General features: G+C 41.6%; 1 protein-coding gene across 1 annotated transcript; it reads left to right on the forward strand.

Annotated features, from left to right (window-relative positions):
• The first annotated feature begins 568 nt into the window (after positions 1 to 568).
• On the forward strand, positions 569 to 10,349 carry LOC147310072 (arg8-vasotocin receptor-like). Its single transcript, XM_086269007.1, has 2 exons — positions 569 to 1,689; positions 8,789 to 10,349. The coding sequence occupies exons 1-2, from the start codon at positions 768 to 770 to the stop codon at positions 9,070 to 9,072; spliced, it is 1,206 nt and encodes a 401-aa protein (XP_086125133.1). The 5' UTR covers positions 569 to 767; the 3' UTR covers positions 9,073 to 10,349.
• Positions 10,350 to 14,285: the final 3,936 nt, after the last annotated feature.

Consider the following 14,285-nt stretch of genomic DNA (forward strand, 5'->3'; position numbering starts at 1 on the left):
AATATGGCCCGTGGTGTCCAGTGTGCACCCTGAGATGTGACATTTTGAATTTCCATTATGTAATTTTAATTTACTGGAAAAGGGGTTCACAGCAGGGCAAATGGGAAAAATTTTGAGAGTAACAATAAAATATTCTGGGTCACAAGACAGCAGCAGCAGTTATGATCTTTTGATTTCACATATTTGTAGCTTAGGAAAAGTTTCTGACTTCCAGAACTGGAATTTTGTGGCTTTTGTTACTTTTCCAAAAATGTCAGAGATGAAGTTCAAAAACTGAAACTGACAAATTATTATAGTGACATTTACAAAAAAAAAAAAAAAAGAGTCGATCTTGAAAGTAATTTTTTAAAGACTAAATAAATAATCGTTCTTTCTTTTTTTTTTAATCTGGTATTTTCAGTTTTTATTTTGTCCTCTATGTTCGTCTTTTACTCCCCCCCCCCCCCCCCCCCCCCCCCCCTTTCACTTTATCCTAAGCATGGAGCTGGTGGGAGGGAGTAAGGTGATGAAGTGCGCGTGTGTGGGGCTTTGGATACAGTGAGGCATGCAGAGGGCTGGTTCTCGGGGGCAGTGTACTTTAAAAGGGGCTAGATCTGCTGCTCGGATTCAGGTTGGAGTTTTTGTGCACCTCGCAGGGAAACAGATGGATCCCTTCTGGATTTTTAACCCGTGAATTCTTCTCAATAGTCCCGTACACGCTGGAAGAGGGTTACGGTTACGCACAAGCGCGCAGACACCTCCATGCGCCCGGAGGAGAAACGGTGACCATGCCGCTCCCCTCGGTGAGCTCCTGCAATGCCACGCACCAAAACTGCACCGATAGCTCTAACTTTACGCAGCAGCTGAAGAGAAACGACACCGACCCGTTCGGACGTAACGAGGAGGTGGCCAAGCTCGAGATCACCGTGCTGAGCCTGGCGTTCGTGGCGGCGGTGGTGGGCAACCTGAGCGTGCTGCTCGCCATGTACCGAGCCCGGCGGAAACCGTCGCGCATGCACCTGTTTATGAAGCACCTGTGCCTGGCTGACCTGGTGGTGGCCTTCTTCCAGGTGCTGCCGCAGCTCTGCTGGGAGGTCACGTTCCGCTTCTATGGGCCGGACTTCTTGTGCCGCATCGTGAAGCACCTGCAGGTGCTGGGCATGTTCGCCTCCACCTACATGATGGTGATGATGACCGTGGACCGCTATATCGCCATCTGCCACCCGCTGCAGACGCTTCAGCAGCCCACGCAGCGCGCCTATATCATGATCGGCTCCACCTGGGCGTGCAGTCTGGTCCTCAGCACCCCACAGTACTGCATCTTCTCCCTGAGCGAGGTGCGCCCCGGCTCAGCCGTCTACGACTGCTGGGGGCACTTCGTGGAGCCGTGGGGGGTTCGCGCGTACATCACCTGGATCACGGTCGGGATCTTCGTGGTGCCCGTGGCCGTGCTCGTGTTCTGCTACGGATTTATCTGCCGTACGATCTGGAGGAACCTCAGATACAAAACCCAGAGAAGAAAGAGCGCGGAGGCCAGCAAAAGCGGGATGCTGAGCCGGAGCTCGGTGAGCAGCGTCAGCACCATCTCCCGTGCCAAATTACGCACGGTCAAGATGACCTTTGTGATCGTGGTGGCGTACGTGGTGTGCTGGGCGCCTTTCTTCACGGTGCAAATGTGGTCGGTGTGGGATGAGACATTCTCCTGGGACGGTGAGTGACCTGCTGACAGGACCAGAACCTTACTAAAAATATAAATCACACTTGTGGCAAAGTGTGAGTAAAGCGAATGGGCAGACTGAGGTTTAAGTAAATTTAGCGAACTTCACAGGTTTGAAATTACAAAGCTAAAGGCAGAATGCAGATTTTTAATTTAATTTAAATTGAATCACAACTTCTTGTGAGAATAAACAGAAGCTAACAGCTCACGTATTCCCCTGTAACACTGTTATTTCAGCCTGTACACACGTCCACGTGTCTCCGTTTGAGCCACATCTTTTCTGGTGAGACATGTGTTCACCTTTGAGCCACAAAGAGGCACATCCCCTCAACATATGAGGCAAAAATGCTTTGCGCTCATCTACAAATTAGCGCACTTGTCCACCCCGGTCTGCAGTCAAATTTTCTGCTTTGTAGCAACTTTAGACGTTCCACCTTCCCTGGAAGGGATTTTAAGGGAATTAAAAGAATGCTAAAGAGCAAATTTTCTTTAATTAAGATGTCTTTGGTTCAATTATTGGCGGCTCCAGTTAAATAAAAATCACAATGCAAAGCCTATAAATCCAAATGTAATATTGCTATTGGTAGGCACGTGTTTAGCCTCGTGCCCGCATGCAGATGTTATTTTGCGCAATAATTTAAACGTGCTTCAGTGCTCAATAACTTTTTTTTACAAGGTAGTGAAACAATTTTTTTTAATTAATCAATTAATGTAGTTGATTTGGGTTTATTTAACAAGAACAATGTGCACTACATATATTACAACAGATGCTAAGGGCTCATTTTCCTTAGATCATCCGATGGTAAAAACACATAAAAACCAAAATTTCCAGAAGCCTCGCAGTTTTGAACAAAGTGAAACAATTCCTTGATAAAGATGCACTTCGTACTCTGTACTGTACCCTGGTTCTTCCATATCTTACATATTGTGTGGAAGTGTGGGGAAATACATATAAAAATACAACTAATCCATTAGTCACAGTACAGAAACGAGCACTGCGTATTATTCACAAGGCTGGTTATCTAGATCATACTCACAAATTCTTTCTTCAGGCAAAGTTACTTAAATTCCAGGATCTGGTTAATTACAATACATCCATAATTTTGTATAAAGCTTTTACTAAACTTTTACCGGCAAATTTACAAACTAGATTTGAAATTCGAGAAAAGGTTTATAATGTGAGAGGCTTTGGAGAATTCAAATTACCCAGAACTCGAACAACCCGTAAAGGCTTTTGTGTGTCTGTATGTGGTGTGAAAATCTGGAACAGTCTGAGTTTACAATTGAAACAATGCAAAAATATTCATAGATTTAAATTTCTCTACAAACAGTTGGTCTGGTCACAGTATACTCAATGATGGGTTTTAGTGTGCTCTGTAATGTCTGTCCTCTTACCATTGCTGGTATGGATTCCAAAATAAAAAATAAAAAATAAAGTGTGCGTATGTATGTACATATATGTACTTGTGTGTGTAGATATATATGTATGTATATGTATGTGTGTCTGTTACTTGTAGTTATTACTGCCTGTTACCTGTGGTAATGCAATTTATAATTTATATATTCTGTATTCAGTTATGAAGGCTCTAATTGTTGGTTGCGAGCTGCCGCTTAGATGCTTGTATCTGCCCGGGGCTGTTGATGGGTCTGTATGCAATGATGGGCGTAGCTGCGGGAAGTTTATTGTTTTTTTTTGTTGATGAGTGAGTATAGGGGTGGGATTTAATAAGTTTTCTTCGTCCCACTCCTTTTTCAGGCAAGTTTTGTTTTTTGTTTTGTGTATTTTATGTTCAATATAGGTATTTGTTGTGCCTGAAAATGAATAAATAAATGAATGAAAATGAATGGTGCAGATTAAAAAATGTGACATATTGAAAAATGTGCGAAATGAAGCACCTTCATAAAACAAAGTGTACTCATAATGAAAGTACTTAAAGAAGAAGAAGAAATTACAGTTGAAGAGCAAACCATCAACAAACCCACAGATACATTTCTTCAGTGCAAAGAAATTTAAGGCATGTGAGCCAAAGCTTCGCACAGGCAGTAACTGCAGACCTGAAGATATTTCAGCCACATTTTCAAACTAAAATCGAAATTTTTCTTTTTTCTGTGAGATTTTCTGGTATGAAAAAAAAAATAAAAAATTCCAAATCTCTGCAGCCTCCGGTGAAAAAACCGTTTGGTCCAAGTGATGTTTAGACTTTTCCTCAAATAATAATCATAATTATACAAAGTGTTGCCAAACACGGCAAAAGTTTTAGCATAAAAATGTTAAGGCGATAAACATAAAGGTTAATATGTTGCCATCACTCTAAAGATGCAGCTGGAGATGACTTTAATGACCTGATTTACTGCTGGTTAGTTTTACCTTCTATCTATCTATTTATAAATTTTTAACATCAGCATAAAAATGAGTAACTTAAATTTTAAAACTATAACACGGAGTACAAAACACAACATTCTCACTCAAAATAGAAAAGGAGCAGAACATAACATCAGAACTGCATATCAGTAAAACACCTGAGTAAATATACTTTGTTACATTCCACCACTATTTTGCAAACACAGACAGTGATTGAATCAGTGAAGTCATGAAGCATTTCTAAACTCTTTAAATAAGATCTTGATCATAGCTTACAAAATAGAATATGCTGATAATCTTTTGGCAGTTTGGTAAACATTTGGTCAGTTTATAAATCGACAGATTCTAAGCCAGTTTACTGTCTCGCATATTATAACATTTCTCTCACACGTGAGGCTCAGTTTGGTTAAAATCTTTCATTTTAATTTGCTCCACTCTGCAGCAGTTTGGGTTCAAAATGAGACAAAGTGGTTAAATTGTTCCTTGCACTCAGAAAGGGATTATATTTAAAAAGTTCAGAGCTCTGACTGGTTTTACGCCAGAAAATGATATAACCCTGATGTTCCCTGAAAATGAATTCCTATCAAGCTGCTGGAAGCAGCACTCATGCCCTCACCAGTCAGTAAGGCTCTGTATGACAGTGATAATGAAATTCTTCAAGTGGGTGAGCAGACCAGGGCAGCCTTTTCTCCTTTAACAGACTCCGAAGCTGCAAAATAAAATTCATATCCTGACTTCTATCATTGGAAAATTACTCAGCACTGACATGCACAGGCTTGAGGTTTAATAAAAAACGTCAAAAGATAAAAATAAAAAAATTTCACATATCTCCTCTTTTAATTTATTCTGTGGTTAAGGTTGGCCACAAGTTTCTGCTTTCCAATTTCTCTGTGACCTGCCACACTTCTCTATATTTTCTACTTTTTAATTGGTATTTGAAAAAGCTGGAAACTTCACACATGGTTAAACTGGCTCAAAGCTAAACAAAGAAAGCCTTTAATTGGCCTTTAATTAAAACTTAAATAATTACAATATTGCAGGGAAATCTTCCAAACTTACACAAATGCCAACTCTTTCCTTCCAAACCATATCTGTTATTAAAGCATGCATTTAATGGCTGAAGCAGAGATGAAGCTTTCTAGTATCATCATATAGGGACCCTGTTGGGCTTGTTGGGTTCTGCTGGAGTTTCTGTACAGTTGAAAAACTAGAACATATCAGATTTGAGATTCTTTTTCAAATGTTTTAAAATGCCAAAAATTCAAACAATGATCAATGTAGTGGTGTTGGTCAGTTGGCAAATGCTTTTAAGTCTAAATTCTGGTATTTGGTCATCAGGAACATGGGCATGACCAGGCTGGACCTCTATTTCTTCCAGAGCTTCATTAATTCTTTGTGGAAAAGATTCAGCAAGGTGCTGGAAACATCATTTTTGGATCATTCTGACACGACAGCATCAAACAGCTGCTGCAGATTTGTCTGCTGAACATCCACAATGCGAATCTCCCATTCCACCACATCCCAAAGCTGAGCAGGCAACATTTTTCCAATTTTCTGCAATCAAGAAGACCCTGTGTGTATTGTAGAGTCACTTAAATCACTTTTATCTCAATCCTGCTGTTCAGTTTAAACTTCAGCAGGTCATCTTCATCGTGTTTACGTGCCTAAATGCACTGAATTGCTGCTCCGTGATTGGCTGGTTACATATTTGTGTTTCTGTCAACACACACGGGCGGGGCCACACTGGGAACCAGCGATCATATCAGCAACTGGATGTTATGTACGTTGTTTAATGACATTTTTGTCCACATAAAGGCCCCAAAAAGTCAACAAAAGTTCAACAGATTGCAGAATAACAGTTTTATGACAAGAAGCACGGCAAGAGAAACTTCTGATAGGCCAGAAAGTTGAACACTTTTGTATTTTCTACAAATTTACATAGTTTTAGCTGTTCTTTTAAATGTACCTTAGGACATTTGTGGTGATTTGTATAGAAGTATACTTCTAACAAACTATGCAGCTCATTCTCTCAATCATTTCTCTCAAATAGAAGACGTTTTGGCTCATCTTGAAAGAAAGGCAGCTCTGAAATGCAAACGTGAGGTCATAGTTCACAGGACAGAGGTCAATATAACATTTAGAATCCCTCGCTGTATCCCAATTCAGGGTCTGCAGCCTTAAAGTACGCAGCCTTAGGTGCTCAAAGTCAAAGACTGCTGAGGCCGGAAGTGCGAGGCTTGTAAGGTTGTGAAATGGGACGGTCTAGCCTCCCTTGTGCTGCCCAGGTTGCCTAGCAACCATGATACTAACAGCTGGAAATGTTTCATACAGCTTTGTTTGACAGAAATAAAGGAGAACACATTTTATACATTTGTTTCTACATGAGCTTTGTGTGATTTGATAAGTATCTGAGGCTGAGACCCCAGGACTGTAAAACATGATTGTTGGGCTTCATTTCTTTACTGAACAGTCATTTAAGATTAGCTATTAAATAACAATTAGCTAATGTTGTTCATGAGACTAAAGTCATCTCACTTTGGTAATGTAAATATAATATGGCCAATATTATGGTTATTATATTAATCATTATTAGTTATTACAGCAGTGAGTTTGAACTCCGTGTCAAATACTGAGCTTCAGTAAAGAGTAGAGTTGCATTTATTTATATTTCCCATCACCTTAAATCTTCACTCAAAGACAAGTATCTTTGACAGTGTATCTATAGATGTATTATATATAAGAGACAAATATTGTTCTTTTAATATGTTGGCATTACTAAATTTGGCTCAATGCTTACATATATGTGTAAAAAGCAAATGTACGAGCTGTGAAAACTGTGTCTGATAAAATGAAGAGTAGACTGATATATGAAATATTCCTTTATTGGGTGAGAAAATCAGACCATGTCATAACTGCTTTAAGTCATACAGAATAGATATCAGAGCCTTAAACAGGCTGGCTTCTGCTAAATGGGTCAAACTGGGCACAAAGTATACAAACACATAACATCATTATAGAATATGATGTAACACTATAGATCAACTTACCTCAGAATATATAAAACATATAAACAATTACAGCAATATGATGCAACAAACACAGCAGTACTACTAATCCAAAATACTCAAAGCTTCATAGAACTGGAACAAACATTTTTAGGTCCATTCTGCTGCTGATACATACTTTAGGTTTCTGAATATTAAACTTGTTTCTGCCTTTCATAGTGTTTAACTTGAAGGCCCTGAGTACTTTCTCCCACACTGAGAACACTGGAATGATTAAATTATTTAATAAGACTGATTCAGGACAGACAATTAGTTATTTTAAACTTTTCTAGCAGTCCTTCACAAACAGGGAACAGTCTGTCTATTCTCTCCATCTGTCAGCTGCTGCTGGCTCTTCCTCCTCCTCTTCCTCACACACTGCTGAGTTTGTCCTGGTGGATCATCAGGGGTGCAAAGCCTCACAGATGATGTGCAGCAGTGGGTCCCTCAGTCTGTGACGTAATCGGCCTTAAAATGCGGCCTTTAAGGCTGCAGACCCTGAATTGGGATACAGCCCCTGTATACCAGCATCATCCGGTCAAAGCAGATGGCCGCCCCTCCTGGAGCCTGGGTCTGCTTGATGTCTCTTCCTGTTAAAACTGAGTTTTCCTTCCCACCGTCGCCAAGTGCCTGCTGATTGTTGGGATTTCTTTGTATTATTGTAGGGTCTTTACCTTAGAATATAAAGAACCTTGAAGGAACTGTTGTTGTGATTTGATGCTATATAAATACAATTAAATTGAACTGAATTGAAGGCAGCAGAATTTTTATAGAGTTTTAAATATAAAAGTCTTTTTATTAAAGTTTTACCTTATTTGACCTTAAGGAAGAGTTCAGAGGTTCAAAGTAACGTGATATTTAGTATCCACATACGTATGGCTATATGTTGTCAATACAAACAATGGCAGTTCAACGAAAAGTTTTAAATAGCTCGACATAGCATTATCTTTACTTTGACCTTCAGATTAATCTATTCACCTTGAAGGAGAGGTCAGAGGTCAAATGTGACATGATATTTAAAATCTTTATGTGGTACTTTCTATGTGTTGATAATACACAGCACACTTATAAGAGGTTATATACGTTATAAATCACTAAGTTGACCTTGAAGACCTTGGTGAATGTAAGTTATCGTGCTTACAAACAGAATGATACGCTGACTCTTCCAAACACATGACCTTGGAGGACATAAAAACAGGAGGCCTGAATATGATAGCAAGGCCAAATAATGTATTTTTAGAGTAGTTAATGTATGTATTTCTATTTGATGCACTCTTGTTTGAATGCCTCACTGGACTTAACCATTTGCTCTGCTGTAATGAAACTTGTCAGTAATTATTACCATTTCTATCCCTCCAAACCTCTGCTGCTGTCTCACCGCAAACGATCTGTCTTTAATCAGGAGAGAATTGCAGAGTCTCACGCGGCCTTCAGCATCAGCTGTCCTTGTTATCGGTGGTGCAGGAGAGCTGAGCTGGTCTGTTAATACTGGCGTTCGCTCGGGGTTGCTTTGCAGGCCACAGCTACATGAAGGCAGCCAAACCTTATTAAGAGCTGCCCGGCAGGCTGGCAGTACTCCAGTGTGTTTCAGACTAGTACATGTACTTTAAAAGGAAAAACACTTTGGTTTAGTTGCTGACGTCTCCGAGTGTGCTTCATAAATCTCTCTTCCCGTTTCCCCTGCAGACTCTGAGAATGCCGCTGTGACGCTCTCCGCCCTGCTGGCCAGCCTCAACAGCTGCTGCAACCCCTGGATCTACATGATCTTCAGCGGTAACCTGCTGTCGGACTTCGCCCGCAGCCTGCCGTGCTGTTGCCACCTGCGAAACCGGTTCCACCACCAGGATTCGGACAGCAGCATCCGCCGGACCACGCTGCTGACCCGCCTGCAGGGTCAACGCCCTTCAGAGCCTGTCAGAGACCTCAACCACACCCCCAAAAGCTGCCCGCCAATCCCATCTGCATCCTGACCCCCAGAAACACTACCTTTGTGTGTTTATGTGTGTATGTGTGTGCATGGTTAGTAAAACTGCAGCAGGTTTGAAGCAGTGAGGGAAGGTATGACATCATCTGAGGGTGCGTTCACACCTACCCTCTGTTTTTTTGTTCCAATCCAGTGGGAAAGTTTACTCCAAAGGACATTTTTGGTGTTTGGCTTGTTTGGGTTCACACAGCTGAAGTTTAATAACTCATTTCCAGTCTGCGGGGTTGGAGACTGTGGGGATAGTAAATAAGTGCTGTACAGTACAGGCAGTGTGGATGTATTTCACTTTGAATGCACTATTGGGTGTGTTTCCTTGGAGAGCTGCTCTCATTGAAGTATTTAAAGCATGTTTACGAGATCATTTTTTAAGACTTGAGGTTAAGTCTGGTGTTACTCTGCAGTCCTTGAATTAATTCATGTACAAATCCCTTCCCTCTCAAAAAAAAATGTGTTTGTCCGTTTCTGCTTCATACTTTCTCGCTTTTGCTTTCTCCCTCTGAACATACAAAACTTAAAAAAAATATTTCCAGCTCTTAAAGCCTCAATAAAATCCTCTTTGTTGTGCTGTTTTCTAAATTTAACAATCAAACAGGAAAATAGTGCATTTTGGGGGGACTATTTTCAGTGGCGGATGAATTTGTCTACATTGGGATATCCATGACCTCACCTGATGTCATTCCGTATTTAATCAGTCAGTGCCTCTATCACAGTGTACTTAATGAAGCTATGAAGTTTAACCTTCATACTGTGAAATCATTGTTTTAAGAACGCTGGAGTGGAAAGGTACTTTATTAATAATTATTTAATTCTTTTAGTTATAAAATGTGGAAAGTTTGGGTTGAACTTTTTTTTTTTTTCAAAATTAAAAAACCAACCAAACAAAAATACTTTCACAAAAAGAAATTAGGTTAGAAAATCAACTCATATTTACCTTTAAGGAGCTGGAATGACTCTGGGACGTGTATCCACACTACCCTGCTTAAAATTGTAAATCCTAATTAAAAGTGCTATTTGTTCAGTATAATTAACACTGCCTCTGTGAACATCTGTTTAATTATTAATTTTTATTATGATGCTCTGATGCTCGCTCATGCTTTGCTGGCTTCTGTAGCAGCTTTGAGCCTCTTTAGAGACTCATTCTCAGATGTGTTTGTAGATATTGAAGATATTTCATGAGTGTGATGTTTTCTGTCATCTCTGTATTGCTCTAATATGTATTGCACGTGTTGTAAAGGCAGATAAAAGCTGTTGTTTGTGTCGTCACGTGATGTTCGACTGCTTTCTGTCTGTAACAGGAGGGTTTTATAGGTGATCACTTACCTGCTTTTAGTAACTTTCACTAAGTACAAAAGCAGTGAAGAGCTAAAGTAATGAAAAAATATTAGTTATAGATCTGTGGATTGATCCGGCCTGCATAAGTCAGTAATCTTTCATAAAGACTATTATGATCATCAGAGTTATGGGTTTCCTGCAGTGCCACCATAAAACTGGAATTTCAGGGGTTTTAAGTGAAATATCCAAACAATAAATTGAGGTTCTTCCTGATAGGATCAACCTTTTTCCTCTAGAACAGGGATCACAAATTCAGTGGCTTGCGTGAGAAACATGATATCATTTTAATTGATAAAGCTCAAGCATGTTTTGAGGCTCCATGAAGATTTTTGTCTTTGCTCAAAAATGTTTCTTGATGGTAACTGTTTCTGATCTAACCTCTTTAGATCTGGTTCTCTTTGTGTTCAGAGTCAACATGTTCTCCAGTGTGAACGTGTCAGGGTTGAGCTTAATAGTGAAATATTTATATTTTCTGGCCACTTGGAGCACCAAAAAGCCAACAGTGTGAGCTCAGTGTAGCTCAGACGTTTATATGTTTAACAAACAAATGCTTATCTCCACATATTACAGCACAGCATTATCATCCATTTCCAGCTGTTTTTGTCTCCGTCTGATAAACGTATCAGGATCAGATAAAGACTTTCCTAAAGTGTAACCGTGGTGACATCATCAGCTGGCTTGTGAGACTGCATTTTGAGTGTTTTTGCTAAAGAGTGGACCTGAGTGACCCGAGTGACATCATGAACTCACTGCTCGAGAGTTGACGTGGTTTAACCAGCAGACGAAAGGGAAAAATGAGCACTCCTTAACTGGTTGCTGGAGGTTATAGAAAATGGCAACTGGTCTGCAAACACTGGCTAACTAGCAGCTTACCAACAACATTGGCATTCAAATGGCGTGACTATTACTTTGAACAAACATTTACTATTTCCAGTTTGCACTGTCCTTTTTAAAGTTTTACTGTCACTCAGCTGGTAGTTGGTGAGTCTCTGCAGACATGTCACCATCTTCCATGCAAACTAGAGGCGACTGTGGCAGCCAAAGTGACTGCAAGGAGGTTTTTGACAACCAGCTGGGGAACACACACAGACAATGAGTGTCACAGACGGGTTGGTCACCTGTTCTTCCATTTGCGCAACATCTCTAAAATTAGAAATATCCTGTCTCAGAGTGACGCTGAAAAACTAGTTCATGCATTTATTACTTCCAGGCTGGACTACTGTAATTCATTATTATCAGGATGTCCAAAAAACTCACTGAAAAGCCTTCAGCTAATCCAAAATGCTGCAGCAAGAGTACTGACAGGGACTAGAAAGAGAGAGCATATTTCTCCTGTTTTGGCTTCCTGTTAAATCCAGAATTGAATTCAAAATCCTGCTCCTAACATACAAGGTCTTAAATAATCAGGCCCCATCTTATCTTAATGACCTTGTAGTACCATATCACCCTATTAGAGCGCTTCGCTCTCGCTCTGCAGGCCTACTTGTTGTTCCTAGAGTATTTAAAAGTAGAATGGGAGGGAGAGCCTTCAGTTTTCAGGCCCCTCTTCTGTGGAACCAGCTTCCAGTTTGGATTCAGGAGACAGACACTATCTCTACTTTAAAGATTAGGCTTAAAACTTTCCTTTTTGCTAAAGCATATAGTTAGGGCTGGACCAGGTGACCCTGAATCCTCCCTTAGCTATGCTGCAATAGACATAGGCTGCCGGGGGATTCCCATGATGCATTGAGTTTTTCCTTTCCAGTCACCTTGCATTGAATCATATCTGTTATTAACCTCTGTCTCTCTTCCACAGCATGTCTTTATCCTGTCTTCCTTCTCTCACCCCAACCGGTCGCAGCAGATGGCCGCCCCTCCCTGAGCCTGGTTCTGCCGGAGGTTTCTTCCTGTTAAAAGGGAGTTTTTCCTTCCCACTGTTGCCAAAGTGCTTGCTCATAGGGGGTCTAGGCGTATGATTCTTGCTTGGGGTGCGAGAGGTCCCGGGATTGCCTTCGCTGGGGGGTCCGGGGACCGTCCCAGCCTTTGTCGTCGCTGGAGGGTCCGTGGGACCGCTCCAGCCTTCATCCGCCTTCGCTGGAGGGTCCGTGGGACTGCTCCAGCCTTCATCCGCCTTCGCTGGAGGGTCCGAGGGACCGCTCCAGCCTTCGTCGTCTGCTGGAGGGTCAGTGGGACCGCTCCAGCCTTCATCATCTTCGTCTGCCTTCGCTTCAGCTGTCCGTCTCCGCTGGAGGGTCCGAGGGACCGCTCCAGCCTTCATCCGCCTTCGCTGGAGGGTCCGAGGGACCGCTCCAGCCTTCGTCGTCTGCTGGAGGGTCAGTGGGACCGCTCCAGCCTTCATCAGCTTCGTCTGCCTTCGCTGAGGGGAGGGTCCGTGGGACCGCCCCAGCCTTTGTCGTCGCTGGAGGGTCCGTGGGACCGCTCCAGCCTTCATCCGCCTTCGCTGGAGGGTCCGTGGGACCGCTCCAGCCTTCGTCGTCTGCTGGAGGGTCAGTGGGACCGCTCCAGCCTTCATCGGCTTCGTCTGTCTGGATCAAACTTTTCACTTGGTGTTAAATGTTTGATTTTTGGGTGGGGGGAACTGTTACGTTTCGGTGTTGTCAGTGTGTTCTTTTTGGCGTGACTGTTATGTGTTTCCTGTTTTACTTTGAAAGTCTGTGTTATCTTAGTCTTTTCAGATTACGTTTCCCTGTCTCGTCAGTTCTGAGTTGCCCCAGCTGTGTTTCCCTCTTGTTGTCCATTTTCCTGATTGCTCCCTCTAGGTATTTAAACCCTGTGTTTCAGTGTGTCATGGTCGCGATCTTCCCCCCCCGTTGTAAATAGTTTGGCGCCTTGTGTTTGGTGATGTAAATAAATGTCGTATCTTGCTTTAAATGTCGTTTTGGGATTATTTTTGTGGAAGCCCGGATTAGTTTTTTCTCGTGTGTTTTTGCCTTATTTTTATTTTCCTGCGTTGCACCCCGGTTGCCTAGGCCGGGGTGTAACAATATGATTGTTGGGTTTTTCTCTGTATCTATGAAGCGCCTTGAGGCGACTTATGTTGTGATTTGGCGCTATATAAGTAAAATTGAATTGAATTGAATTGTTTGCAAAACCTCTATATTTGTAGATGTGGTTTTAATTTAAGAGAGCCGTCTGTGAAACTGTAAAGTGATTGGCTAACACTTTGCCCATCTGGCCAAACAGGAATTTGGCCTTTAGGTGAAAATTACAGTTGGGATCAGCAGGGAGTTCAGCAGGGATTTTAAGTCCAGGAGTGATTACCTGATTTTCAGGTTCAAGATGTCTCCTGCAGTGTTTACTGTTACTGTTAGCACAAGACAGTTTTTGTCTCACACGTGGCACGTAAACGTGAGCTGCTTTTCTCTTAACAGCTGCAGGTGTTCTAATGATGCTGCTTTTCTGAGGTTCAAACATTTCTGAGGTTCTCCATTTCTGACATTGCTCTGCAGTAACAATAGCAATTGTGATGGCGTGTTTTTGGTAGCTAAACAACAGATTGGTGCATGAATGGGTTTAACAGGAGATGGATATCGTTACTCTTGCATAAGGCCGAGATGCAGCAGGTGCAGCGGCCACTCACCAGATTTAAATGACTAAATTTATCAGCTCATGCCCGACAGCTGCCCAAGGACACTTCAGAAAATTACATGGGAATATTAAACTTCAGACCTTTTTTTTTCTCTGTGCAATATCTCGGCATAAGTATGCCTCTCATAAAAACACTTCAACAGGATTTTTCCTTGTTTTTTTTACCTCACGCAGGGAAACAGGAGTAATTGGAAGCAGGTTGGGTGCATGACATGCAACAGATGTCTGAAATTGAAAACAAATAAAAAGGTTTCAGCGCTTCAATCAAAGGCAAGGCAA

This window comes from Aulonocara sp. 'chitande type north' Nkhata Bay, linkage group LG17, assembly GCF_057382095.1.
Source record: "Aulonocara sp. 'chitande type north' Nkhata Bay isolate Kocher_YH1m ecotype deep benthic linkage group LG17, A_spYH_male_GT1.1, whole genome shotgun sequence".
NCBI classification, from domain to species: domain Eukaryota; kingdom Metazoa; phylum Chordata; class Actinopteri; order Cichliformes; family Cichlidae; genus Aulonocara; species Aulonocara sp. 'chitande type north' Nkhata Bay.